This window comes from Malaclemys terrapin, chromosome 8 (genome assembly GCF_027887155.1).
Source record: "Malaclemys terrapin pileata isolate rMalTer1 chromosome 8, rMalTer1.hap1, whole genome shotgun sequence".
NCBI lineage: Eukaryota > Metazoa > Chordata > Testudines > Emydidae > Malaclemys > Malaclemys terrapin.
Genome location: NC_071512.1, coordinates 802193 through 830023, shown reverse-complemented (window position 1 = coordinate 830023; position 27831 = coordinate 802193). Strand labels below are relative to the sequence as shown.

Sequence of the window (27831 nt, the reverse complement as noted above, 5' to 3'; positions counted from 1 at the left end):
CCCCCGCCAGGCTCTCCTGTTCCCTGGACCCCCCCCTTGCCAACTTTCCTCCCAGCCCCCCTCCCTGCCCTAGCCTCGCCCCCCTCCTGCAAACTTCCCTCCCTCCCCCTGACCCCCCGCCAGGCTCTCCTGTTCCCTACCCCCACCCCCTTGCCAACTTCCCACCCTCCCCCTGACCCCCCCCGCCAGGCTCTCCTGTTCTCTGACCCCCCCCTCCCCTTCCTGCAAACGTCCCTCCCTCCCCCTGACCCCCCCGCCAGGCTCTCCTGTTCTCTGACCCCCCCCCCCGCCAACTTCCCACCCTCCCCCTGACCCCCCTGCCAGGCTCTCCTGTTCTCTGACCCCCCCCCGCCAACTTCCCACCCTCCCCCTGACCCCCCCGCCAGGCTCTCCTGTTCCCTACCCCCACCCCCTTGCCAACTTCCCACCCTCCCCCTGACCCCCCCCGCCAGGCTCTCCTGTTCTCTGACCCCCCCCTCCCCTTCCTGCAAACTTCCCTCCCTCCCCCTGACCCCCCCCGCCAGGCTCTCCTGTTCTCTGACCCCCCCCCCCCGCCAACTTCCCTCCCTCCCCCTGACCCCCCCGCCAGGCTCTCCTGTTCTCTGACCCCCCCCCCCTCCCCTTCCTGCAAACTTCCCTCCCTCCCCCTGACCCCCCCCGCCAGGCTCTCCTGTTCTCTGACCCCCCCCCCGCCAACTTCCCACCCTCCCCCTGACCCCCCCGCCAGGCTCTCCTGTTCTCTGACCCCCCCCCCCTGCCAACTTCCCACCCTCCCCCTGACCCCCCCGCCAGGCTCTCCTGTTCTCTGACCCCCCCCTCCCCTTCCTGCAAACTTCCCTCCCTCCCCCTGACCCCCCCGCCAGGCTCTCCTGTTCTCTGACCCCCCCCTGCCAACTTCCCACCCTCCCCCTGACCCCCCCGCCAGGCTCTCCTGTTCTCTGACCCCCCCCCCCGCCAACTTCCCTCCCTCCCCCTGACCCCCCCGCCAGGCTCTCCTGTTCTCTGACCCCCCCCCCCCGCCAACTTCCCACCCTCCCCCTGACCCCCACGCCAGGCTCTCCTGTTCTCTGACCCCCCCCCCCCGCCAACTTCCCTCCCTCCCCCTGACCCCCCCGCCAGGCTCTCCTGTTCTCTGACCCCCCACTGCCAACTTCCCACCCTCCCCCTGACCCCCCCGCCAGGCTCTCCTGTTCTCTGACCCCCCCCCCCGCCAACTTCCCACCCTCCCCCTGACCCCCCCGCCAGGCTCTCCTGTTCTCTGACCCCCCCCCCCGCCAACTTCCCACCCTCCCCCTGACCCCCACGCCAGGCTCTCCTGTTCTCTGACCCCCCCCCCCGCCAACTTCCCTCCCTCCCCCTGACCCCCCCGCCAGGCTCTCCTGTTCTCTGACCCCCCACTGCCAACTTCCCACCCTCCCCCTGACCCCCCCGCCAGGCTCTCCTGTTCTCTGACCCCCCCCCCCGCCAACTTCCCACCCTCCCCCTGACCCCCCCGCCAGGCTCTCCTGTTCTCTGACCCCCCCCTCCCCTTCCTGCAAACTTCCCTCCCTCCCCCTGACCCCCCCGCCAGGCTCTCCTGTTCTCTGACCCCCCCCTGCCAACTTCCCACCCTCCCCCTGACCCCCCCGCCAGGCTCTCCTGTTCTCTGACCCCCCCCCCGCCAACTTCCCACCCTCCCCCTGACCCCCCCGCCAGGCTCTCCTGTTCTCTGACCCCCCCCCGCCAACTTCCCTCCCTCCCCCTGACCCCCCCGCCAGGCTCTCCTGTTCTCTGACCCCCCACTGCCAACTTCCCACCCTCCCCCTGACCTCCCCGCCAGGCTCTCCTGTTCTCTGACCCCCCCCCCCGCCAACTTCCCACCCTCCCCCTGACCCCCCCGCCAGGCTCTCCTGTTCTCTGACCCCCCCCCCCGCCAACTTCCCACCCTCCCCCTGACCCCCCCGCCAGGCTCTCCTGTTCTCTGACCCCCCCCCCCGCCAACTTCCCACCCTCCCCCTGACCCCCCCGCCAGGCTCTCCTGTTCTCTGACCCCCCCCCCCGCCAACTTCCCACCCTCCCCCTGACCCCCCCGCCAGGCTCTCCTGTTCTCTGACCCCCCCCCCCGCCAACTTCCCTCCCTCCCCCTGACCCCCCCGCCAGGCTCTCCTGTTCTCTGACCCCCCCACTGCCAACTTCCCACCCTCCCCCTGACCCCCCCGCCAGGCTCTCCTGTTCTCTGACCCCCCACTGCCAACTTCCCACCCTCCCCCTGACCCCCCCCGCCAGGCTCTCCTGTTCTCTGACCCCCCCCCCCGCCAACTTCCCACCCTCCCCCTGACCCCCCCGCCAGGCTCTCCTGTTCTCTGACCCCCCCCCCGCCAACTTCCCACCCTCCCCCTGACCCCCCCGCCAGGCTCTCCTGTTCTCTGACCCCCCCCCCGCCAACTTCCCACCCTCCCCCTGACCCCCCCGCCAGGCTCTCCTGTTCTCTGACCCCCCACTGCCAACTTCCCACCCTCCCCCTGACCCCCACGCCAGGCTCTCCTGTTCTCTGACCCCCCCCCCCGCCAACTTCCCTCCCTCCCCCTGACCCCCCCGCCAGGCTCTCCTGTTCTCTGACCCCCCCCCCGCCAACTTCCCACCCTCCCCCTGACCCCCCCGCCAGGCTCTCCTGTTCTCTGACCCCCCCCTCCCCTTCCTGCAAACTTCCCTCCCTCCCCCTGACCCCCCCGCCAGGCTCTCCTGTTCTCTGACCCCCCCCCTGCCAACTTCCCACCCTCCCCCTGACCCCCCCGCCAGGCTCTCCTGTTCTCTGACCCCCCCCCCCGCCAACTTCCCTCCCTCCCCCTGACCCCCCCGCCAGGCTCTCCTGTTCTCTGACCCCCCCCCCCCCGCCAACTTCCCACCCTCCCCCTGACCCCCACGCCAGGCTCTCCTGTTCTCTGACCCCCCCCCCCGCCAACTTCCCTCCCTCCCCCTGACCCCCCCGCCAGGCTCTCCTGTTCTCTGACCCCCCACTGCCAACTTCCCACCCTCCCCCTGACCCCCCCGCCAGGCTCTCCTGTTCTCTGACCCCCCCCCCCGCCAACTTCCCACCCTCCCCCTGACCCCCCCGCCAGGCTCTCCTGTTCTCTGACCCCCCCCCCGCCAACTTCCCACCCTCCCCCTGACCCCCACGCCAGGCTCTCCTGTTCTCTGACCCCCCCCCCCCGCCAACTTCCCTCCCTCCCCCTGACCCCCCCGCCAGGCTCTCCTGTTCTCTGACCCCCCACTGCCAACTTCCCACCCTCCCCCTGACCCCCCCGCCAGGCTCTCCTGTTCTCTGACCCCCCCCCCCGCCAACTTCCCACCCTCCCCCTGACCCCCCCGCCAGGCTCTCCTGTTCTCTGACCCCCCCCTCCCCTTCCTGCAAACTTCCCTCCCTCCCCCTGACCCCCCCGCCAGGCTCTCCTGTTCTCTGACCCCCCCCTGCCAACTTCCCACCCTCCCCCTGACCCCCCCGCCAGGCTCTCCTGTTCTCTGACCCCCCCCCCGCCAACTTCCCACCCTCCCCCTGACCCCCCCGCCAGGCTCTCCTGTTCTCTGACCCCCCCCCGCCAACTTCCCTCCCTCCCCCTGACCCCCCGCCAGGCTCTCCTGTTCTCTGACCCCCCACTGCCAACTTCCCACCCTCCCCCTGACCTCCCCGCCAGGCTCTCCTGTTCTCTGACCCCCCCCCCCGCCAACTTCCCACCCTCCCCCTGACCCCCCCGCCAGGCTCTCCTGTTCTCTGACCCCCCCCCCCGCCAACTTCCCACCCTCCCCCTGACCCCCCCGCCAGGCTCTCCTGTTCTCTGACCCCCCCCCCGCCAACTTCCCACCCTCCCCCTGACCCCCCCGCCAGGCTCTCCTGTTCTCTGACCCCCCCCCCCCGCCAACTTCCCACCCTCCCCCTGACCCCCCCGCCAGGCTCTCCTGTTCTCTGACCCCCCCCCCCCGCCAACTTCCCTCCCTCCCCCTGACCCCCCCGCCAGGCTCTCCTGTTCTCTGACCCCCCACTGCCAACTTCCCACCCTCCCCCTGACCCCCCCGCCAGGCTCTCCTGTTCTCTGACCCCCCACTGCCAACTTCCCACCCTCCCCCTGACCCCCCCGCCAGGCTCTCCTGTTCTCTGACCCCCCCCCCCGCCAACTTCCCACCCTCCCCCTGACCCCCCCGCCAGGCTCTCCTGTTCTCTGACCCCCCCCCCCCCGCCAACTTCCCACCCTCCCCCTGACCCCCCCGCCAGGCTCTCCTGTTCTCTGACCCCCCCCCCGCCAACTTCCCACCCTCCCCCTGACCCCCCCGCCAGGCTCTCCTGTTCTCTGACCCCCCACTGCCAACTTCCCACCCTCCCCCTGACCCCCACGCCAGGCTCTCCTGTTCTCTGACCCCCCCCCCCGCCAACTTCCCTCCCTCCCCCTGACCCCCCCGCCAGGCTCTCCTGTTCTCTGACCCCCCCCCCGCCAACTTCCCACCCTCCCCCTGACCCCCCCGCCAGGCTCTCCTGTTCTCTGACCCCCCCCTCCCCTTCCTGCAAACTTCCCTCCCCCCCCCCCCGCCAGGCTCCCCTCCCAGCCCCCCTCCCAGCTCCGCCAAGTCCCCCCCCCCCGGCGCGCTTCCCCCTCCGCCCGCTGGGGGCGCGCTGGCCGGGCGCTGCCCGCTCCCGCGATGGCGGCGGCGGCTTCCCCGCGCCGGGCCGCCCCCGGGCAGGGGCCGGACGGGCCGCGCCGCCATATTGGCTGTTGTCCTGTCGGGAGCGGCGGCGGCGCGGGCCGGGCATGACTCGCAGGCGGAACAAGGCGGCGGCCGCGGCCGGGGCGCGCAGGGAGCGGGCGGGGGGAGCCGCCCCCCCCGGGCCGCCCGCGCCCCCGCCCCCCCCGGGACCCGGCCCCGCGGAGCCCCCCGAGGCGGCGGCGGGCAGCAGCGCGGAGCCGGGCAGAGCCCCGCAGGTACCGGGCACCCCCGAGAGCCCCCCGCCCCCTGCACCCCCCAAATCCTGCACCCGCCCCCCAGCTCCTGCACCCCCCAAATCCTGCACCCACCCCCCGATCCCCGCCCCCCAGCTCCTGCACCCCCCAAATCCTGCACCCGCCCCCCAGCTCCTGCACCCCCCAAATCCTGCACCCACCCCCCGATCCCCGCCCCCCAGCTCCTGCACCCCCCAAATCCTGCACCCGCCCCCCAGCTCCTGCACCCCCCAAATCCTGCACCCGCCCCCCGATCCCCGCCCCCCAAATCCTGCACCCCCGATCCTGCACCCACCCCCGATCCCCGCCCCCCAAATCCTGCCCCCGCCCCCTGCACCCCCGATCCTGCACCCGCCCCCCGATCCCCGCCCCCCAAATCCTGCACCCCCGATCCTGCACCCGCCCCCCAGCTCCTGCACCCACCCCCCGATCCCCGCCCCCCAGCTCCTGCACCCCTGATCCTGCACCCGCCCCCGATCCCCGCCCCCAGCTCCTGCACCCCCCAAATCCTGCACCCGCCCCCACCCCCGATCCCCGCCCCCCAGCTCCTGCACCCCCGATCCTGCACCCATCCCCCTGCACCCACCCCCCCAGCTCCTGCACCCCCAATCCTGCACCTGCCCCCGATCCCCACCCCCCAGCTCCTGCACCCCCGATCCTGCACCCGCCCCCCCGCACCCCTGATCCTGCACCCGCCTCCCTGCACCCGCCCCCCAGCTCCTGCACCCCCGATCCTGCACCCGCCCCCCACCCCCCCGATCCCCGTCCCCCAGCTCCTGCACCCTCGATCCCTGCACCCCCATCCTGCACCATGATCCTGCACCCATTCCCCGCCTGCCCCCTGCACCCCGATCCCCACCTGCCCCCTGCACCCCAGTCACTGGCCCCCCATCCTGCACCCGCTCCCCATCCTCTGGCAGCTCCCTAGCTCATGCATCCCCGATCCCTGCCCCCTGAACCCCCATCCCCCAGCAGCCCCCTGCACCCCAATCCTGCACCCGCCCCCCATCCCCCAGCAGCCTCCTGTCCCCCAGGTCCTGAATCCCGATCTTGCACCTGCACCCCGATCCTGCACCCACCCCTCATCCCCAGGAAGCCCCCTGCACTCTGATCCCCACCCCCTGAACTCCGATCTCCGCCTGCCCCCCTGCACTCCCATCCCCCGGCAGCCCCCTGCCCCTGTACCCCGATTCCTGCACCCGCACTCTGATCCTGCACTCGCCCCTGATTCCTGCCCCCTGCACCCAGATTTCCTGCACCCCGATCCTGCCCCCGCCCCCCATCCCTTGTCTCCCCCCTGCACCCTGATCCTGCACCTGCTCCCAATCCCTGCCCCCCCAGCTCCTGCCCCCCGATCCCTGTCCCCTGCACCCCAATCTTGCCTCCGCCCCCCCATCCCTCGGCTGCCCCCTGCACCCTGATCCCCCGGCCTGTCCCCACCCCCAGCTCCTACCCCCCAATCCCCACCTGCTCTCGATCACTGCACCCACCCCCTGCTCCCAGCTCTTGCACCCCAAACCCTGCCCTCCAACTCCTCCACCTCGCATCGTCCACTCTCCCTCCTCTGTACCCCCTGCTACCCTGCTCCCTGCATCCCTCTCCCTGCACTCTGATTTCTACTGCCTGCAACCAACCCCCAGCCCACCAACTCGTGCCACCTGGTCCCCCATTACTGTCCCCACACCCCGATCCCCCACTGCTGCGTCCCCTGCCCCCATCACATGAATGCCCCAGCTCCTGCACTCCCCACCTATCCCTGCACCCCAATCCCCTGCCACTATACTCCCCAGCTCCTGCACAGCTGCCCCCCACCACCTCCCAGTCCCTCGCCTGCAACCCCAACCTCTGTACCTGCCATCCTCTGCAGCCAACCCCCAGCTCCTGTCCCCTGATCCCCCGTCCGCACTCCCAATCCCCTGCTTGCAGCCCCAGCCCCTGTGCTCCCCGCCTGCCTCCGCTGCTGTCCCCCGATCTCCCAGCCCCCCACTCCTGCTCCCACCCCAATCCGCCTCATCCCCATCCCCATGCACCTGTCCTCCACCTACTGTGTCCACCTCAATTCCTCCCTGCACCCCCCCACCCCCGCCTGTAGTGCTCATGTCAATCCCACCCAGCCCTCTGCACACTCCCCACGCTCAGCCGGCACCCATCCCATTCCTGTCCTGGGCCCGCAGTGCTCTCCCTGCACCCACCCCTTGCCTCTAGTGCCCCATTCTGCATGTAGTAGCCATGCCAACCTGACTCTGCACCCATCCCAGGCCTGCTGTGCCCACCCAGGTCCCGCCCACCTTCCACCTGAAGCACCTACCCTGATCTCACCCTGCACACGCCCCCCCAGCGCCGCATGCAGCACCCCCTGCATCCGTTCCCATGACCAGACCAGTGTCCCACCCCCTGCAGGCAGTACCCTCCTTTTTCCCTCCTCCAACCGTCCCTCAAAATCTTTGTACATAGAGCTTGGTACCCCCTTCCTTCACCTTGCATCACCCTTTCTGTTTCCTCCCTGCCTAGGTGCAGAACCATGCGCACCTAGCCCGCTCCTCTGTCAGCCATCTGCTCTGCATGCGGCACCCACCTCACGCCTTCCCTACCTAGCATGATCCCTCCCCCCCCCGCCCCCGAATCCTGCAGACACTCACCCCCAGCCGCTTTCCCCGGCTGCTCCCTTTGGGAGTGGGACGGGGGCTGGAGCCATGCAGCATATACCCCTCCAGGAGGGCTCAGGTCCTGTCCCAGATGATTGCAGCATTCGCTTCCTGCTGTCCTGTAGGCAGTTTGGGGGGGCTGGGTGTCAGACCCGCTTGCAGTGGCTGGCTCTTCCTGCAGGCTGCCGTGCAGCCAAGGCTCCGGCGGGACAAGGTTTCTCTGCGCAGAACTCCACTTCCCCGCAAAGCAGAGGGGGCTTTGGGAATTGTAGACCATTGGGCCTCTTGCTGGAGAGGAAGGGAAGCCTCTGCAGGGAGTGTGCTGCCGGGCTGTGGGGCGCAGAGCGCGACCTGCCTGGGTCCTGCAGTATGTGCAGGCTAGCGTGCATGAACGCTGGGCTCTGCAAACTGTTGCCCTGGCCTCTCCAGGAGGAATTCAGGGCCCCCAGCTGGAGCAGCTGAGGTGAACTGTGGCATTGGGATGAATTTGCAGAAATCTCCCGAGTGAATTATGGGGTAACGAGACGGCAGCTTTGCTGCAAGCAGAGTGCGGCCTGAGCTGGAAGCCGTCACAGACAGGCAGGCTCCTGGGGAGCTGTGCCCTGCTCCTCCTTTCCAGGTGGGATGTTGGACCAGGCTGGACGCATCTCTGGGTAGGCAGCACCTCCCTCTGTGCATGGAGATGGTGGATCTCCGGGATCTCTGCTTTGTGCTAGCTCACGGTTGTGGTAAACCAGGCTGTGCACAGCGGCTGCGGCTCGTCTGCCCTCCACAGCCGTCAGCCGAGCGTTTCCAGCCCAGCGAGGGTCAGGCAGGAGCAGAGTCGGGGCTTCACGTGGCTGCGCAAGGTGGGGACGCTGGAGCCTGTCCGTGGCTGGAGGCGCTGGAACGCCAAGCTCGTCTCTGTGCAGGACATGATTCCCCTGCTGCCTTTGGAGGGGATTCCTGGGCCGGCTGGCTGCAGGGAGCAGGGAGCTTTTCCTGGGTGACAGCAGTCCCAGGCCCGCTGGATCAAGCTATGGCAAGTAGTTGCCGTTCCGAAGATGTCAGGCAAAGGGGGGGAAGGAGTTGGTGTGTAGTAGAACATACCAGCCTCACGTCTGGCACTACCTGGCCAGCTCAGCAGAGATGTCCTGGGAACCGGCCCCTTTCTCCCCAGCTGGGCTCCGGCAGGCCAGGGGGCTCAGTTCGTTCAGGAAGCTCATGTTGCCCTCTGGGCTGGGCCTGTTCCGAGTCTGGCTCTCGGGCGCCTTTCTCCAGCTCTGAGTTCACTGCCAGGAGAACTGGAAGTGTGCGGGGTCAGGCGAGGCGCAGCGCTGGGGGAGGGGAAGGCTGCTCTCTCCGGGAGAGCACCTGGCACTTTGTCTTTTCATGAGGTGCTGTAGATGTCTCCCCAAGCGGCTAACCCCGGATCCCTGCCCGGAGGAGCGTCCAGACTAGGTTCCCATGTGCCCCGGCGTTGGGAGCGGAGCATGTCAGTAAGCCGAGCACACCGCAGTGGGGCAGAAGGCCATTGTAAGGGGAGCTGCACGGATAGGATGACCCAGTAGGAAACCAGTCTGCAGCCAGCTGGGGTTCAAACAGAGGAGGGCCTGGCTTTGCCGGCCAGCCCAGGGATGGTGTTCTGTGGAGAACAGCCAGCCAGGGAGCAAATCTGGCCTCAGGTGGGCAGAGCAGTGGAGCCCAGAGCCCAGCAGGGGAACGGCCATTACACGCGGACTGCGAGCTCTGTGTTCTGGGTCAGACAGCGCTAGCACAGTGGGGCCCTGCGGCGTGACTGGGGCTCCCGGCGGGCACACCCCAATACAAGTGCGTCGTGGTTGGCTCTCTGCTCCTCATGGCTGCTTGTGGGCAGGCAGCGACACTAGCCGGCTGCGCCTGGACTTGCTGATCCTCTGGGCTGCTTAGCCTTGTGACCATGTATTAGGGTCCTTCTCCTGCCCCTCTCTTGGTCACCGTTGTGAACCCCGCTCGGCGCCGGGCTGCCCAGGGCTGTACACAGGTGTAGTCTCTCCAGAGCCGAGAGACGTTCCCCTCCCTGCCTGTGTCTAGCTTCTCTAGGTCCTATTGCAGCTGACAGCATGGCCCGGTTTGGGTCCCTGGCCCTTTGCCACTCTCCCAGGACACTGGGCGGGAGGGCTGGCAGCTGGGCCAGGCAAGTTCCCAGGTGTCAGAGCCAGCAGCTCTTTGAAGCTGGAGACGCTCTGGTTCCTTCCTGTCTACCTGCATTCTGCATCCCTAAGGATCAGTGGGGCAGGGCTTGGCGTTCCAGCTGCCCTAGCGCATCCAGCCACAGACAGACTCCAGCGTCCCCACCTTGCGCGGCCATGTGAAGCCCGGACAGCGCACCTGCCTGACCCTTGCTGGGCTGGAAACGCTTGGCTGACGGGTGTGGAGGGCAGATGACGCTGGGCTGGGCTGGAGGGATGCTGTGAAAGCCAGGTTTTATCCATGCTGGGAGGGAGAGGCAGTGTCTGAGGGGAGCTGGCAGCTCCCTCAGCCATAGGCTGGGGGATTCTCCCCACTTGATATTGGTGCAGGGCCAGCAGTGCGTGTTCACCAAGAGTCAGCCCCCTGCACGGTGGGATGACAAGGAAATCAGCCCCCCGGGCTCACACCACTTGCTGATTCTCAGCGTGTGGGGGAGCCACTCGCTCCCCAGTGCCTGGAGGATCATCCAAGTCAAAACTCAGTCTTAAATACATGTGCGAAGATGCGGTCTGCCTGTTTGCCACTCCTAGCCCCTGGGTGTGGGGAGCCAGCCTTCTGCCCCTTCCCCGCCTGGGTGGGAGAGGCACAGCCCCACGGTCTCATGTCACCGCTCGGGTTTTTGGTTGAGGGCAGCCCTGCGTGACTTAGGCAGATATCACGAGACCCTGGGTAGGCCGAGCATTGAGACGCTCCCAGCTGCCAGTTGGCCAAGGCAGCAATGACATGACTTGCCTGCAGACAGGCTGGTGGTAGAGTCCAGGCGTCCTGACCCTAGTCCCAGCTTAGCTAACGCCCCCTGCCCCGGGCGCGTGTCGGGCCCCGTCCCGCCCCCTGCCCCGGGCGCGTGTCGGGCCCCGTCCCGCCCCCTGCCCCGGGCGCGTGTCGGGCCTTGTCCCGTCCCCGTCCCTGCCCCGGGCGCGTGTCGGGCCGCGTCCCGCCCCCTGCCCCGGGCCGCGTCCTAGCTGTTGGTGGAAGGAAAGCCCTGGCGGGGATGGAGTGCCCAGGAGGCTGCCATGGGAAGGGGTGTTTGTCCGTGCTCCGAAGGGGTCAGCCGTTCCAGGAAGGGTGGCCCAGCAGAGAGGACAGGTCCCTGGGGGATTGCACCACGGTGCACTCTGTCCTCACTGAGAACTTCAGTTCAGCCTAGCTTTCGTTGTTCTGAATTAGAATACTAGTGGTTTTGTTAGGTGGCTTTTTTGTAATTAGGCCCCTCTCGAAGGCCAAGTCTGCTGGAGACCATAACGCCTCACTCGTCTGTTACTGTTCTGATACGTTAGTGCTTTTAAATTACCATTTTTTATATCAGGTGGTCAATATTTGAGCAGTTATTTGGGGAGCCTACGAAAGCCCAGCCCTCAGCAGGGCCCCTCTGGTTCCACAAGGCCCGTCTGGCCGAAGGCTCCATTTGACCCCGTTACCATTGTTGGACACCTCCTAGTAACGTCCGCCCTCGTAGGGAGGCCATGGGTGCTAGCCCCAGTGTGTAGATGGGGATCTGACACAGAGTGAGCCCATGGCCCTGACCCATGAAGGTGCCCAGACCCCATCCTTAGGCACTGAAGTCCCAGTTTGGGCTCCAGCGAGAGCCCCAGAGTCCCCGCTGAGCCCTGTGGGCGCCTGAGTTCTCAGCCTGAATGTTCCCTTGGGGCAGGTGTTTGTTCCGAGCATGCGCCTGCCTCCTCCCACTAGGTGTCCAGAGGCCCGTCTCCCGCCTCGGCGCGAATCACAGAGCAGGGAAAGCAGGCGTTGGGCCACCTACGGCACAGGCAGGGCCGATCCAGGAAGCAGCCTGAGCCGGCCGTCTGGGTCGGGTCCCATGCAGAGTCCAGCTGGGGGACGTGATTAGAACATTCCTTGGGATGTGGGAGACGCCAGTTCAATCCCCCCCCAGCAGGATTTGAACAGGGGTCTCCACTCCCTGGGCGAGTGCTCTGCCTGGGGGGCTTTGGGAGAGTCCAGGTGGGGCTCCCGCAGGCTGTCCTGTATAAACTGAGAGCATTGCTTGGGGGCCCGGACCCAGGGTCTCCCACCCCCAGGGTGTGCCTGACCATTATCGAAAGAGTTACTCTCACTCTGCCGGGATCCGGGCCTGGGATAAACACTTCAGCAGTGCTCCCAGGTCTCCTCCGCTCCCCCCAGCACCGAACCGCAGACCCACCTGTCCCTGCTCCCCCAGGCCCCCGTCATACAGCACCACACGAACGACTAGGTTCATGGAGAAGCCATCCGGCAGCACAGTGGTCAAGGACTTCACCGGGTGGCTGCAAAGCAGAGCCTGCCAGCCTACCCACAGCACAGCCTTCCTCTGGCCCTGGAGGGCTGGGACAGGCTCCCTCTTGAAGCTGCTGGGGTCCTAGTGAGCATGTGCAGTAGGCCTCTGGGCTTGCTGTTGGGTGTGGGGCCTGCCCGGGAGGTGGAGCTGGGGCTGGATGAAGGGGCTGACCAGGGCAGGGGGCTGCCCCTCGTTTGTTGTATTTGGCCTGTGTCCTGTCTGGGTTTGCCCAATCATTGCAGGGGGACTCTTGTCAATAACTCCCTCCCTTGGGGGGTGTATGGCACCTGCCGGGTTTGTGACTGACTCTGGGGTGTCGGAGGGGGCCAGCTGCGTGGGCCTGGTGCAAAGCAGGGGAGCACTGGGTACCAGCACATGGGAGATATTCAGCTGAGGATAATTTGTGAGGAGTTGCGTACACCAATGGAGGCAGCAGATTGCTACCGAGCTGGGGAAATGCAAGCTCATGTCTGTAGGAAACCTGGGGTGCTGTGAGGGGGGAAGCCATCAGCCAGCCCGGCTCTGCAGTGCCTGGCTATGCGTGTGGCCGAGTCGCTTCTCCTCTCCGAGCCGGCAGGGTGGTGAACGGCTGATGGTGTGTCAGGAGGTGCGAGGGCTGTACAGTGTCCGTGGAGGGCGGGTGCTAGATGGGCCCAGGGCGCTGAGTGGGTCGTGCACGATGGCTGCTGGACACATGGAGATTCTGGGCTGTATCCCCAGAAGTGTTGCAGAGCAGGGAGGGATGGTCCCTTTCTGTGCTGTTCTGGGGGGAGAGGACTTGGACCCCGGATCAGCTGATGGGCTCTCTGACACTCCAAACATTGACAGACTGGAATGAATTCGGGGGGGCGAGAGGAGCGCCAGGGGCACACCAGTGGGGGGTGATCCGAGGGAACTAGGGGTGATGAGGCTGCTTAGCGGGGGAAGTGTCTTTGGAGTTCTGGGATAGTCTCCTGAGAAAGCGGGGAGCTCGGATGTTTGGGGTGCTTCCTAGGCTGAACAGAGCACCTGGGGATGGGTCAGAACCTGGCAGGCCTTGTCCGCACCACACACAGAGACTCAGCAGCTGGCGGAGGTCGGGTGAGGTTTCAGTCCCTCTCCAGCAGATGCCCATGGGGGTGACGTGCGGCTGTCATTAGCGAGCGCGGAGAGGGAAAGCCCAGCTCAGCCCCTCCCCCGGCCTCTTTAGAAACCCCCCCCATGCTGGGTCTGTCGCAGCCCCCAGCAGCCTGCCCGGAGCTGACAGTCTCCTCGAGGCGCCCCGCCCCCACCAGAGCAGGGGCTCCAGCGCTTTTGTTCTGTGTCTGCGTCTGGCTGGTTTCCGCGCTTGCGGGCAGAGCAGGTGGCCGGGAGCCCTGTCCTTGGCTGGCATCTGCACCCAGGAACGAGGGGGCTTGGGAACATCCTTCACCCCGATACGCTAGCTCCCTCCGTGGGGGTTCCCGCCAAGGGACACAATGGCAGGGCACACCGGAGCCTGCGTCGACTTGCATTCCTGCTGGCAGCCAACCCTCTCGCCAGCCCATGTCCTCTGCTGCTCACCTTCCTGTCAGGTGCCCCCTGCCTGCCTGCTCCCCCCGGGGCCGTGCCGTTGGCGGAGCCTGGCACTGCCCTGGGGGCTCCTTTTTCCCCACTTGCTTCCCCCCGCTGCCCCCCGAGAGGCACAGGGTGAGCCAGGAGCCTGCCTGCCTCTCTCCCTCCCTGCAGGATCTGCCTCAGCCCTTGCAAGAAGAGAAGCCCGGCCCCTCCCAGTGCCCCCTTTGGTTCACCTTGAGCGTGAGGTGCCATCTGCTTCGCAGCGGCAGTTAACCACGTGGCTCATTGTCCTGGCCCCGCTGCAGCGGCAAACAAGGGGGGACCCCTCCCCAGCTCTGCGCTCTGCTCTCCACGGCTGGTGGGGGGTCTCTAAAGTAGCCGTGGGCGCAGGCAGGAGGCCCCAGCCCTGGGTGGACTGTGGGGCAGAATGCAAAGAGCAGTGAGGACCTGCTCCTCTGTCCGCACCAAACAAAGAGCTGGGGAGGGGACAGGGGTGTGGGCAGGGGGACGGGGTGTCTATAAAGCAGGGTATTGGCTGCCTACCCCAGTTGGTCTCTCTGTGCCCATGGGTATTCCCAGGGTCACCCCTTCTGCTCAGCTCTTCTCGCTCAGCGCTGCCGGCGCGTCTGGGCACGAGCCGAAGGGGGGAGCTATTGGGAAGGGGCTGGCCCTCGCCATGACAGACTCCTGGGAGCCCCTAAATGCCGAAGGCTGCTGCCCCACTCCATCTGTGAGGGTGCCATAGTGGGAGAGCAGCGTCCCGTGGGCACGGCTCGCAGAGGTGCTGCATGGTCCAGCCTGCTGGCCCTCGGGGCCTGTCCTCCTCCTGCACAAACGCCTGCTTTGTGCCCAGCTGTGAGTGACTCGCCGCCCGTGTGTCCTGCTGCAGGTGCTGCCCACTACCAACCAGTCCGTGCAGACGTGTTGCTTGCTATGCCACCGAGAGCGCAAAGACTGGGGAGGCCCATCTCACAACGGGCTGGTCTCCCCGGGCGAGAGGCTGCCTCCAGACTTCGTGCCAACGCTCGTGCAGAACCTGCTGGGAGAAATGCCCCTGTGGATCTGCCAGAGCTGCAGGAAGAGCGTGGAGGAGGAGGAGCGGCGGGCTGTCCAGGAGCAGGCCTTGGCGGTAGGCAGCAGCTGTCCTCTGGTTAGGGCCATGGCTCCCCTCAAGGCAGGGGGTCCTGCTGAGCAGTGGGTGCTAATTGCCATGTGGCAGCAATGGCAGCTGTAGGTCCCCCAGAGCCTGGCACCCCCCGGCCCTTGCTGAGTGCCTGTACACGTACCTGACTCCTGGGCTGTGATGCCCTCGGAGGGTTTCTCCTAGCGGGGGAGCTCCGGTAGTGCCGGTGGGGAGGGCAGGCATTTGGTTGTTCAGGATTGCGTGAGAGCTGCACATGAGGGGCCCCGGCACGGTACGGCCAGAGCTGGAAGAGTAAGTGTGCCACTGACTTATGCCTCTGCCCCTCCACGCCCCCCACCGTGCCTCTTCTGGCTGGGAAGACTGGCTTGCTGCTCCCGCAGACCCTCAGATGTGCCTTGGCTTGGCAGGCCCAGCTCCTCACCATGGTTCTGGGTCCATCAGTCAGGGATTGGCAGCATCAGGCCAACGGAAACCATTATGGTCAGCTGGTCTGACCCCTGGTACAGCGCAGGCCAGAAAGCTGCCCCCAGACCCCCCCTACAGCAGATCTGCTAGGCAGACCTCCCGGCTGGATTTAGAATGGCCAGAGACTCTGCCGCAGCCTTTGGTAAGTTGTTCCAATGGTCAGTTACTCTCATCATTAAAAACGGGCCCTTATTTCCAGTCTGAATGGGTCTAGTGTCAACATCCAGCCCTTGGATTGGGTTAGACCTGCCCCTGCCTGAGGGAGGGGCCCACTAGCAAATGTCTGGTCGCCAGGTAGGCGCTTACAGGCTGAGACCTAGTCACCCCTAACGCTTCCTTTGGTAAACGAGGCCGGTGGAACTTGAGGTCTGGGCAGCCCTGGCCTCCATCACCGGGATTCACACCTGTACACGGCCCGCCAGGGACACTCTTGTGCTGGGTGAAGAGTGACAGAAGCACTTGGTTAAAGGCATCCAGTCGGTCGCCTGCTGCAGCTGGCTGGGCTAGGCCAGACCTTGCTCTGCTCTACACCAGAGAGTTACGTCAGTATAACTGCGTCGCCCAGGGGGGTGGATAATCCAGCCCCCAAGCGACGGAGTCACACTGCACAGCGCTACATCGGCAGGAGAGCGTTGCCTCCAGCACAGCTCCCGCAACCAACGGGAGAGCTCTCAGAGCGACATGCCAGCCGCGCTGCCACTGCAAACGTGTAGCGTAGATCTGCTGTCGCTGAATGCTGACGTGGAGACCAAGGTGGCAGAGTGGAGGAGACACAGGATGGGCCCCCCTTGCCCAGGCTCAGCCCTGGCTGGTGGAGGCCTAGCAGGGAGCCCTGCATGAGCGAGGACAGGTGGGGGCGTGTTGGGACTTGGCCTGGCCTGGGGGAGCCCAGACTAGAACCAGAGCGTATGGGGATTCATCTCCTCAGTCTCCTGCTGCTTCACACTGTGAGTTTCTTCCCAGGTCTCGTTATCGCATACGTCCTGCAAGTCCCAGTCTTGTGGGGGCGGCTCCCACTCCTCATCTTCCTCATCATCATCCTCTTCCTCCTCTTCGTGCCACGGGAACTCTGGGGACTGGGATCCCAGCTCCTTCCTGTCTGCTCACAAACTGTCGGGCCTCTGGAATTCCCAGCATGCCAACGGAGCCACGCAGGGAAGCCCTTTAGGGGGGCCCCCTGCTGCACTAGGTGAGTCCAGGCCAGCCCAGGGCCACACAGGCCCCAGCCTGGCTAGTGGCCATCTCTGGATCCAGGCCTGAGTGAAGTGCCATGCTGGCTGGCCTCCAGGGGCCCTGCCTTAGAGAGCAGAACCCCTGGGGTCCCTTGGGGAAAAGGGAGCGCATGGCCTTGGTGCCCAGGGTACACGGGGGGCTGTATCCTCCCTTGCTGCACCCCAAGGCCGCAGCCACTGCCAGTTGGGTATTGGGGGGAGAGATGTGCGCTCTGCTTCGGAGCCGTCCCGGAGTCTCCAGTGCTGGCCCAGGCCGGGCTCTGCACAGGAGAAGCCGTCTCCAGCGCTGACTCCGTTTCAGGTGACAAGCACCCCAGCCTCCCGCTGGCTCCGGAGTGCATCGGCCAGGCTCCTGCTGCGGTGCCCGGGCTCAAGGCCTGTCCCTACAGCCACGCCGTCCCTACAGCTTCCAGCGGGGCTGCCCCCGGTTTGCCTCTGCCTACCTCACTCGACTTCTGTAAGACGCTTCCCAAGCAGTTCAAGAGTATGTGCCGCAGGCCCACCCCGCCAGGTGTGTACACGTGGCAGGGGCGGGGCAGCTGCGCCGTGGCTTGGGGCTCCTTGGCACTGCCCCTCCCACCCCCCACCTGCTCTCCCCAGCCAGCTGGCGGTAAAACCCTTCTCCCAGGGGCTCTCGGGTTGCCCGTGGAGGGGGAGAAGAGCATGGCAGGCCCAAGGCCCTGCCCGAGCAGGGCCCTTTCTCACTGCTGGAGGATGAAGAGTCCTGCAGAGTGTGGAAGCTGCTGGGGCCAGGCCCCTCCCCAGCCAGCTGCGTGTGCAGATGCAGCTGTGTCCTCTGCCTGTGGCTGGGAGGAGCTCGCTGGGCTGAGAAAGTCCCCTTGGCATCCCCTTGCCAGCAGGGAGCCGTCATAAGCGCGGCCAGACTGGGTCAGACCAAAGGTCCATCTAGCCCAGTCTCCTGTCTTCTGACAGTGACCAATGCCAGGTGCCCCAGAGGGAATGAACAGAACAGGGAATCATCCAGTGATCCATGCCCTGTCGCCCATTCCCAGCTTCTGGCAAACAGAGGCTAGGAACACCATTCCTGTCCATCCTGGTTAATAGCCATTGATGGACTGATCCTCCATGAACTGATCTAGTTCTTTTTTGAACCCTGTGATAGTCTTGGCCTTCACAACCTCCTCTGGCAAGGAGTTCCACAGGTTGACTGTGTTGTGTGAAGAAATACTTCTTTTTGTTTGTTTTAAACCTGCTGCCTATTAATTTCATTTGGTGGCCTCTAGTTCTTGTGTTATGAGAAGAAGTAAAGAACACTTCCTTATTTACTTTCTCCACACCAGTCATAATTTTACAGACCTCTACCATATCTCCCCTTAGTCATCTCTTTTCCAAGCTGAAAAGTCCCAGTCTTCTTAATCTCTCCTCATACGGCAGCCGTTCCATACCCCTGATCATTTTTGTTGCCCTTTTCGGAACCTTTTCCATTTCCAATATATATTCTTTGAGATGGGGCAATCACATCTGCACGCAGTATTCAAGATGTGGGCGTACCATGGATTTATATAGAGGCAACATGATATTTTCTGTCTTACCATCTATCCCTTTCCTAATGATTCCCAACATTCTGTTTGCTTTTTTGACTGTCACTGCACATTGAGTGGATGTTTTCAGAGAACTCTCCACAATGATGCCAAGGTCTCTGTCTTGAGTGGTAACAGCCAATTTAGACCCCAGCATTTTATATGTATCGTTGGGATGATGGTTTCCAATGTGCATTACTTTGCATTTATCAACACTGAATTTCATCTGCCAATTTGTTGCCCCGTCCTGGCAGCAGTGAGGACGCAGGAGGGCCTTGTGCAGCCCAGCCCTGTGCAGGCCATGTGCTCGAGGGCCGGGGATGGTGGAAGCCCTCGGGGAGGAAGCCCCTGTTCTTTCTGCTCCTGTGCTGGGGGCGAGCAGAACGTGGGGTCCTGCTGGGCTCTGCGTGCGCATGGGGGGCGCTCCCCTGCCTGCATGCTGGGCTGGGACAGGCTGGTGCCGCTGAGCACGTGCTTGACCCGTCTCTCATCCTGCCTGTCTGCAGGTGAGGCCTTCCACTCCTTGGACCATCACCGGCACCCGGACCTCGCCGCTCCTCCCAACAGCCCCACAGGGCTCCCCTCCCAGCCACCGGCGCTGATCTCTACCAAGCAGTCACCCGCCCACCCGAACACCTCACCGCAGGCAGCGCCGGTCCCTGCACCCAGCCCCCACACAGCCGCTGCCGAGTCCCCTCCTGCTGGCACCCTCTCGCACGGCCAGGCCTCCTGCAAGAGCCCTCACCTGCCCCCCGCCAACGTGCCGCTTCTGAAGATGCCACCTCCGCTTTCAGGCTGTGCCCACCCCTGCAATGGGCACTGCAGCGGCTCCCTGGTGCCACCAGCTGCCCCGCACCAGATGCCCAGCACTAACAGGTGAGAGGGTCTCTGCCTGCCTGTGGCTGGTGCAATGCCCCTGGTGTTCTGGGGGCGCTAGCAGGAGCCAGGGGCCCTGCCAGGCTCCAGTTGCCACGTCCCCATCCCAAGGGACCAGCCCTCGGCGGGGGCAGAAGGGCTCCTCACAGAGATGGTCTGACTCCAGCACCGCACAGCCCTGAGGCTCCAGGGTCTCTCCGGCCCTGACAGTTCTGTCTGCGAGGCAGACGCAGCTTCGCTGCCCATTTCTCCTGCAGTTCGGCTCAGGGACCTGGGCCTGTCACGGGCAGGGCCAGGAGCCCAAGGACTAGCTGTTCGCAGCCGCCTGCCCTGGCCCCTTGCCGTGGGCTGGAGCGTTGGGTTCTGCCCTGGGGCTGGCTGTCGGCAGGGAGCCCCAGCCCCCCTGGGGAGGGGCAGCAGAGAGCGTGGGAGTGGGGTCCATGGTGGGTGGGGCGTGTAGGGCAGGCAGCTGGGCTCTAGTTGCACCCCCCCGACGCCGGGTCTGGTTTCCGGGCATGCTCGGTGAGCCTTTGCCCTGCCAAAGGGCTTGGGGTCCCAGGGAGCAGTGCAGGGGTCTCTTCCCAGCTGATTAAACAAGCCAGTCAGTGTCCGTAGAACGCCTGGGGGGTGCGGGCCGCCTGCCCTGGGGCCTTCCCTCCCCTGCAAGGCGCCCCCATGCAGTTCTGGGACGTGGGAGGGGCTGGCTCGGCTGCAGCCCCCAGTGCCTCGCTGCCCTGGGTCTGCCTTCCCGCTACCTTCCTTCCTCCCTTCCCCCAGGGACCCCGTGTGCAAAGGACACAAGTTCCCCAATGGTACCAGCTGCCACCCGCCACAGTCGTGCGAGGCAGACGAGGGGCTCGGGGAGGATGAGGACAGCAGCTCCGAGCGCAGCTCCTGCACCTCCTCCTCCACCAACCAGAAAGACGGGAAATTCTGTGACTGCTGCTACTGTGAGTTCTTCGGCCACAACGCGGTAAGTGAGCCATTGCGCTGGGCTTGCTGGCCATGGGCCGAGCTCCCGCTGAGACGGGTGCTCGGGAGACTGCTGTGCCGAGAGCACAGGCACCCGGCGGCTGGGCTGTGGGCACGTGTCCCCCACAGGCCTGACAGCCGCCCTCTGCTAGTCCAACCCTGGAGAGCCACCCGGCAGCAGCCAGTTCATCTCCATCTGACACTGTCCCTGCCCCTGCAGCTCGGCCAGCGCGTCTCAGTCCCAGCCCCCAGGGCCCCTCTGTCTCAGCCTGGCAGCTCTCCTTGGCAATGAGCTGTGGGTGGGGCAGCCCCATAAGCAGAGGGTGGGAAAGGGCTGGGGAACAGCGTCCATCTGTGCCGGGCAGGACAGTAGCAGCCCAGGCTCTCTCTGCAGCCCCCTGCGGCCCCCACGAGCCGGAACTATGCTGAGATCCGGGAGAAGCTGCGCTCCCGTCTCACCAAGAGGAAGGAGGAGCTGCCACAGAAGGTGGGCCACAGCAGCAGCTCGGGGGAGCCGGCCGTGGATCACCGGGACGTGGACGAGCTCCTGGACTACATCAACAGCTCGGAGCCCAAGCCCCTGAACAGCGCCAAGGCCGCCAAGCGGGCCCGGCACAAGCAGAAGAAGAAGGTGAGGATGGGGGGAGGGGAATGTGCTGTTCTAGACTTGGCCCAGCGGGGGTCAGAGCCACCTCGGGGTCCCGTCTTCCCTTGGTAAGGCCCTAGCCCCGAGCCCCTGGAATAGCACCAGAGGGTTCGACAGACGCCAGAGCTGGGAAAGGCCTTGAGGCCCAGCCCCACCCACCCTAACTGGGAGGCTGGAACTGGGTAGCACCCACATGGGGCTCTGCCCTCCCCCCCTCAGAATTTTTCCCTGTGCTCAGCGCCCTCCCCGGGGGCCTGTCGGGAACTGCTCTGGCTCTTTGTAGGGCCCTGGGCACCTCTCCCACATGGGGTCTCCCCAGCATGTGCCGGGTCCCGCTGCGGGCCAGGGCCCCCCTTGTTCTGGGAGCTGAGAATCAGCCACTGGCCTGTGGCTGGGTGCTGCGGTGCAGACGTGGTGCAGCCTGTGCCAGCCGGTAACAGTCTCCCCCAGGCCTGAGCTGGTGGGCGGCCGTGCCGGAGCAGGGCATACGGGGCCCCAGCTGTGCTTGCTACAGGCTGAGCTGGGCTGCGCAGCAGTGTTTGGGTTTGCCGCCCCAGGCCCGTGGCGTGCCAGCCCGCTGGGCATCTCTCCCGCCCCCTGAGAACATCTGACCTGGGCCCACCACCTTGCCTGTTCCAGGAGAAGGAGAAAGCCCAGCTGGAGGCGGAGGCCCAGAAGCGGGTGGCGCGCGGCCCCCTGGCTGGCCAGGACAGGGAGCTGGCGGAGGAGAAGCTCCTGGAGTGGCCCCAGCTGGAGCTGGAGCGGGTGAACAGCTTCCTCAGCAGCCGGCTGCAGGAGATCAAGAACACCATTAAGGACTCCATCCGTGCCAGCTTCAGCGTCTACGACCTCAACCTGGACGTCGCCGACTTCCCCAAGAAGGCGGCCGTGCTGGAGCAGAAGACTCTGCTGTCCCACCTCAACGGCTCCTCGGGCCTGCAGGAGATCGACCTGGATCTCTCCCCTCTGAGCCTGGGCTCCCCCAAGAACCACATGCTTCTGCGGAGCGAGCTGGGCCCCCACTGGGGAGAGGACCCTGGGGAGGGGCCGCCGCAGGCCGAGAACGGGGTGGTGAAGCGCCTGAGTGCGGTTCCCAACCTCTCCCGGATGATCTGGGTCCAGTCCCCCCAGCCGACAGACTGTGCCCAGGAGAGCGGCGGGCCCGGCTTGGAGTGCAAGGAGGTGGCACCGGCCAAGGGCCCAGAGCAGCAGGAGCAGGCCCCAGTGGGGGGCAGGCCGAGGAAGAACAAGCGACAGAGCTGCCAAGCGAAGAAGGGGGAATGCCCCGCGGTGCCCAGCGCCCAGGCCGGGCTGGAGAGTCCCAGCTCGACGGGGCTGGTGCTGGGAGCCAAGCACCCTTCGAAGCCTGGAGGAGTGCCCACGCTGCGGAGGGGGAGTGGCTGTGTGGAGCCAGCGGAGAGCGCCAAGGGGCAGGGCTGGGGCTGCAGCAGTTCCAGGCCCGAGAAGGAGAGGAGCAGCGAGTGGAAAGGCCGGAGGGGCGAGGGCAAAGCAGAGCACCCGGAGCTGATGCAGTCACCTCCCCCTGCTGCTGGGGACCGGCAGCCCCTGCACCCCGCCACCCTGGGCAGCTCCCCCCAGCCCAAGGGCAAGAGCAGGAAGAGCAGGAGCAGGATGGAGAAATCCAACACGTCCATCGGTGAGTCCCCTGCGTGGCCCCTCTGCTCAGCAGTGACCTCGTCCCAGCTCTGGCCTGTCGTCCCGCGTCGCTGCGCTACTGAGCGCTGTGGTGAGGGCGAAGCTCTCTTGTTGACTCAGCACACGGGGGGCGGGGAGGGGTCAGGTCGGTGTGGCTGTGCCACAACCCCCGAGCCACAGAGCTGGGTCGCCATAGGGCTGTAGTGGAGACGGGTCAGTGGTGATGTACCCTGGTTCTGCCCCCCTCTCTCCCTGCCCTGCCCCCCATGGTGTCTGTCCATTGCTCTTTGCTCCAAGTAGGCTGTGCCAGGCGGCAGCGTGGGCCCCTGGTGCTGAGGGGGGCGTCCTTGGCGCCTGGAGCCTTTGCTGACCATCTGCCACTGCTTTGCTAGATGACGTGTTCCTGCCCAAAGATGTGGACGGGGTCGAGATGGACGAGACGGACCGAGAAGTAGAGTACTTCAAGAGGTGAGACCAGCCTGCAGCGCTCTGGGAGAGTGGGGCTGGGAGTGTCACCCTGTTGGGGGAGGGGCATTCCTGCCCCCTGGGACTCCATGTGGGAGGAGGGTCCCAGAGGCCAGGCTCCAGCTCCAGCCCGGCCGCCTACACTAGTCTGGGAGACTGAGTCGGCTGTGCCGTGCTGCAGGCCTTTTCTCCCAGTGTCGGCGTACTCAGGAGTCTCCCAAGAGCTAACCCCAGTCTCCCTTCCTCCCGCCAGTGGACATGGAGACAGACTGAGCCCCATCCGCTTTGTAATAGCCCCTCTTGGTGTCGTCTCTTCTCCAGTGTTGTAACCGTTCCTCACAGGGCAGGGTTCTAAACTTTTGATCATTTTTGTTGCTCTCAGCTGGACTCCCTCCTCTTGATCCACATCTTCCCGAATGTGCGGCACCCAGAACTGGACACCGCACTGCAGCTGGGGCCTCCCCAGCGCTCAGTAGAGCGGGACAGTTACCTCCCTTGGCTTACCTACGACACTCCTGTTAGTACACCCCAGAGTGATATTCGCCTTTTTCGCAGCTGCATCCACTGTAGCCTGCAGATCCTTGTCAGCAGCACTAGTGTGTAGCCAGTTATTCCCCGTTTTGTAGCTGGGTGTTTGATTTTTCCTTCCTAAGTGAAGTACTTTGCACTTGTCTTTAGTGAATTTCACCTTGTGATTTCAGACCAATTCCGAATTTGTAAGGGCGTTGTGAATTCGAATCCTGTCCTCCAAACTTCTTGCAATCCCTCCCAGCTTGGTGTCAGCCACACATTTTATGTGCGTACTCTCCACTCTGTTATCCAAGTCATGAATGAAAATAATGAACAGTGCCAGACCCAGGGCTGACCCACACGGGAACCCACTAGAGACGCCCTCCCAGTTTCACAGCAAATCGTTGATAACTCCTCTTTGAGTCTAGTCTTTCAGCCAGTTGTGCACCCACCTTCTAGCCCGCATTGCCCTAGTTTGCTCATGAGAATGTCATGTGGGACTGTGTCACAAGTCTTGCTAAAATCAAGGTATCACGTCTACGGCTTCCCCCCATCCGCTAGGCTAGTGACCCTGTCAAAGAAGAAGATGAGGTTGGATTGACATGATTTGTTCTCGACAAATCCACGCTGGCTGTTCCTTATAACCTATAAGTGCTCCCAAATGGATTGTTTAGTAATTTGTTCTAATACCTTCCAGGAATTGAAGTTTGGCTGAGTGGTCTGTACTTTCCCAGGGCCTCTGTGTTCCCTTTTTGGAAGAGAGGTGCTGTGTTTGCTCATCTCCAGTTCTCTGGGCCCTCACCTGGCCTCCACGTATTCCTGAAGATACAATAATTGCTTGGTTCCAAGATGGCTCAGGCTAGTGTTACCCGCACAAAAATCTCTGTCATTTGAACACTCTAGGACATCGCACCTCTGCCCAGTTCCTAGGGCTCCAGGCGATGGGCTCTGGGCTCTGCTCCACCGTGGGCTCTGGGCAAACACCCTTTCCCTGCGGGCTCAGGGCTTAATCTTTTTCGGGTTTACGGGGTCTTTTTACCAGTGAAGGAGCTTCACACAGTAATATCCTACTTAACCTCTATTTATTAACAATCACCAAAGCAGACGGCACACGCTGCACACACAGTGCTCACCACGCCCAATAAGAGAGAGGAACTTTTCCCTGCTGGCCAATCAGGATCAGGCCCATCTGGGGGACTCCAGTTTCTGCACGGTGTCATTGGCAGAGTGTTGAGGTCTGGCAGCTCCGATCGTGGGGCTGGGTCCTGGAGTTGGTTCCCAAAACCTTCCTTTTGGACCCCAGTTTACATAGTGAAACTTGAGTCCTGCTTAGCTGTACCTTAACCAATCGTTACACTAAAATGTTACTAACCAATCCTAACATTGTAACAAAATTCTCTAACCAACCCTACCCCACCACCTTCATGAATTTACACCTAGCAAAATTAATTACGTAACAGCCAGAAACAATCAAAGAACCAGACAGATCATACAGACAAACCATAGGGAAGTGGGGACCATAAAGAAATGAGGATTTCACAACCACAACTATTGATAAGGAGGATCCGGAGAACTACAGGCCAGTCAGCCTCACCTCAGTCCCTGGAAAAATCACGGAGCAGGTCCTCAAGGAATCAATTCTGAAGCACTTAGAGGAGAGGAAGGTGATCAGGAACAGTCAGCATGGATTCACCAAGGGGAAGTCGTGCCTGACTACCCTAATTGCCTTCTATGAGGAGATAACTGGCTCTGTGGATGTGGGGAAAGCAGTGGATTTATTATTCCTTGACTTTAGCAAAGCTTTTGATATGGTCTCCCACAGTATTCTTGCCAGCAAGTTAAAGAAGTATGGGCTGGATGAATGGACTGTAAGGTGGATAGAAAGCTGGCTAGATCGTCGGGCTCAACGGGTAGTGATCAATGGCTCCATGTCTAGTTGGCAGCCGGTATCAAGCGGAGTGCCCCAACGGTCAGTCCTGGGGCCAGTTTTGTTCAATATCTTCATTAATGATCTGGAGGATTGCGTGGACTGCACTCTCAGCAAGTTTGCAGATGACACTAAACTGGGAGGAGTGGTAGATACATTGGAGGGTAGAGATAGGATACAGAGGGACCTAGACAAATTAGAGGATTGGGCCAAAAGAAATCTGATGAGGTTCAACAAGGGCAAGTGCAGAGCCTTGCACTTAGGACAGAAGAATCCCATGCACTGCTACAGACTAGGGACTGAATGGCTAGGCAGCAGTTCTGCAGAAAAGGACCTAGGGGTTACAGTGGACTAGAAGCTGGATATGAGTCAATAGTGTGCCCTTGTTGCCAAGAAGGCTAATGGCATTTTGGGCTGTATAAGTAGGAACACTGCCAGCAGATCGAGGGACGTGATCATTCTGCTCTATTCGACATTGGTGAGGCCTCATCTGGAGTAGTGTCCAGTTTTGGTCCCCACACTACAAGAAGGATGTGGAAAAATTGGAAAGAATCCAACGGAGGGCAACAAAAATGATTAGGGGGCTGGAGCACATGACTTATGAGAAGAGGCTGAGGGAACTGGGATTGTTTAGTCTGCAGAAGAGAAGAATGAGGGGGGATTTGATAGCTGCTTTCAACTACCTGAGTGGGGGTTCCAAAGAGGATGGATCTAGACTGTTCTCGGTGGTAGTGGATGACAGAACAAGGAGTAATGGTCTCAAGTTGCAGTTGGGGAGGTTTAGGTTGGATATTAGGAAACACTATTTCACTAGGAGGGTGGTGAAACACTGGAATGGGTTACCTAGGGAGATGGTGGAATCTCCTTCCTTAGAGGTTTTTAAGGTCAGGCTTGACAAAGCCCTGGCTGGGATGATTTAGTTGGGGATTGGTTCTGCTTTGAGCAGGGGTTGGACTAGATGACCTCCTGAGGTCCCTTCCAATCCTGATATTCTATGGTTCTATAATAAGTGGTTTCTTGCCAGGCAGATGCGATCAAACTAAGTTTTCTTTAACCGTCTTAAGATCTGTTGTTTATCTGGGGACGGTGGGGCCATTAGACAGGGTCTCCTCCTGAACAGCCGGATATGACCTGGTTTTAATGCAATGTGGGGAGGTGACTTCCTGCTTCTTAGCTCATGCCTGCTGCTCTCTTCATCTGGCTGCAGACAAAGGCCTCAGGCCTGACCATGCGGCTACAAGAAAAGGCCTGATCCGTACACTTGTTCCTAGAGAAACCTAGGGTGAATTTCCCCAGGCCCTGCTGACTCGCATACGTTCAGCTTATTCTCTAACCTGTTCTTTCCCTATCTGGGCTTGTGTTCTGCCCCCTTGCTGTGTTCATTGTGTCGAGTGTCTGGTCACCATTAACCTTTTTAATGAAGACGGAAGCAAAGCAGGCAGTAAATGCCTCCACCCCTCGAAGTCATCAGTTCTGAGCTCATCCCCCCTCCTTCCGCAGGAGAGGATCTACGCTTTCCTTCATCTTTCTCTTGCCACAATGTATTTATAGAGCCTCTTATGCCTTGTCTGTCCCTTGCCAGGTGGAACTGATTTTGTCACTGCGTGCTCGTGCTGTTCTTTTGTACGTTTCCTTTTTGATTTCAGGTCATTAAAGGGCTCCTTGTGGCCTCTGATCGTTCTTCCTGACTCTCCTTCGCTCGGGATAGTTGGCAGTTGTACTTTTAATATTGTCTCTTTGAGAAACTGCCTCTTCTCCTGGGCTCCTTTATCCCTTGACTTTTCTTCCATGGGGCCTTGCCTGCTCTGGCTAGGGTGGGGAGGGTAGAAGCCCTGGCTTGGGGTGGGGGGTTGTGTGGATGCGTTGGGCACTGGCTGTGGTGGGGGGGGGGGGGGGGGAGTGGTCACTGTCTCTGCTCCTTCCCTGATTCTCTCTTCCCCCTCCCCAGGTTCTGTCTGGATTCTGCTAAGCAAACTCGGCAGAAAGTGGCCGTGAACTGGACCAACTTCACCCTGAAGAAAACCACTTCGAGTGCAGCTCAGTGAGGTGTGGGGGGAGCCCCAGTGCGTGCGAGGGGCCCTGTGCCGCCCCCCAGCACCCACAGACACTCGCCTCACTGTGCCCCTCCCCCTGCTGGGGGGCCCCTTTTGTTTTCTCTGTGGGTTCCTCTTCCTGTGAATGTGGAACCCCTTCCCCCCGGGCCTGTCACACCTGCACCTCCCCAGCCAGTCACAGCTCTCGGGCGGGGGGGCGGGGGACTCCCTGGCTTAGGCAGCCCCCTCCCCCCCCACCTGGTCCCTCTAGGGGATTTTCTCTTCTCCCAGCACTCCGTTGGTGATGTGCAGGGAGCCTGCCACCGCCAGTGGGCAGCCCCCCGTGCCAGCCTGGCGCGCAGCCGGGGGAAAGGACCATGCTGGACCTAATAAAGAACTTTTTAATTTTTTATTTTATTTAAAAAACCCAACTTTTTTTGTTGTTTGTTCCTGGCTTCATGGGACACCCTAAGCCCTCCCCTTCACCCAGCTCAGTTGCCCTGCCAGCCTGTCACAGGAGATACCCGCCTTCCTGCAGCTCCCTGGGGGGTCCAGCTGACCCCCTGTGTCTCAGCCCAGCTGAGGGGTTGGGCCTGAGGCAGGAGCTGCAACTTCCACTCTGCCTAGGGGCTGAGTTCACTCCTCTCCTGGCCCCTCCGCCTCCAGTCACAACGCAGCTGCAGGCCCTGAGCACCTCCCCTGGCTGGAGGGGCACGCTGCACCATAACGAGCA

At 63.3% G+C, this 27831-nt stretch overlaps 1 protein-coding gene across 2 annotated transcripts; it reads left to right on the top strand.

The window, feature by feature from the left end:
* Positions 1–4763: 4763 nt before the first annotated feature.
* On the top strand, positions 4764–27508 carry FAM193B (family with sequence similarity 193 member B). 2 transcript variants are annotated; one of them, XM_054038227.1, is made up of 10 exons: positions 4764–4949; positions 14521–14760; positions 16204–16429; positions 16774–16983; positions 18520–18889; positions 19667–19862; positions 20256–20492; positions 21147–22164; positions 22556–22631; positions 27014–27508. In XM_054038227.1, the coding sequence occupies exons 1-10, from the start codon at positions 4779–4781 to the stop codon at positions 27108–27110; spliced, it is 2841 nt and encodes a 946-aa protein (XP_053894202.1). In that variant the 5' UTR covers positions 4764–4778; the 3' UTR covers positions 27111–27508. The 2 variants fall into 2 exon arrangements, with proteins under 2 accessions (XP_053894202.1, XP_053894203.1); XM_054038228.1 differs by lacking the exon at positions 4764–4949 and adding an exon at positions 7619–7691.
* The last annotated feature ends 323 nt before the right edge of the window (positions 27509–27831 follow it).

Coding starts and splice junctions, on each gene's coding strand:
- FAM193B (XM_054038227.1), top strand. CDS start 4,779: ATGACTCGCAGGCGGAACAAGGCGGCGGCCGCGGCCGGGGCGCGCAGG. Junction 22,165..22,555: donor GAAATCCAACACGTCCATCG/GTGAGTCCCCTG, acceptor CTGCTTTGCTAG/ATGACGTGTTCCTGCCCAAA. Junction 22,632..27,013: donor GAAGTAGAGTACTTCAAGAG/GTGAGACCAGCC, acceptor CCCCCTCCCCAG/GTTCTGTCTGGATTCTGCTA.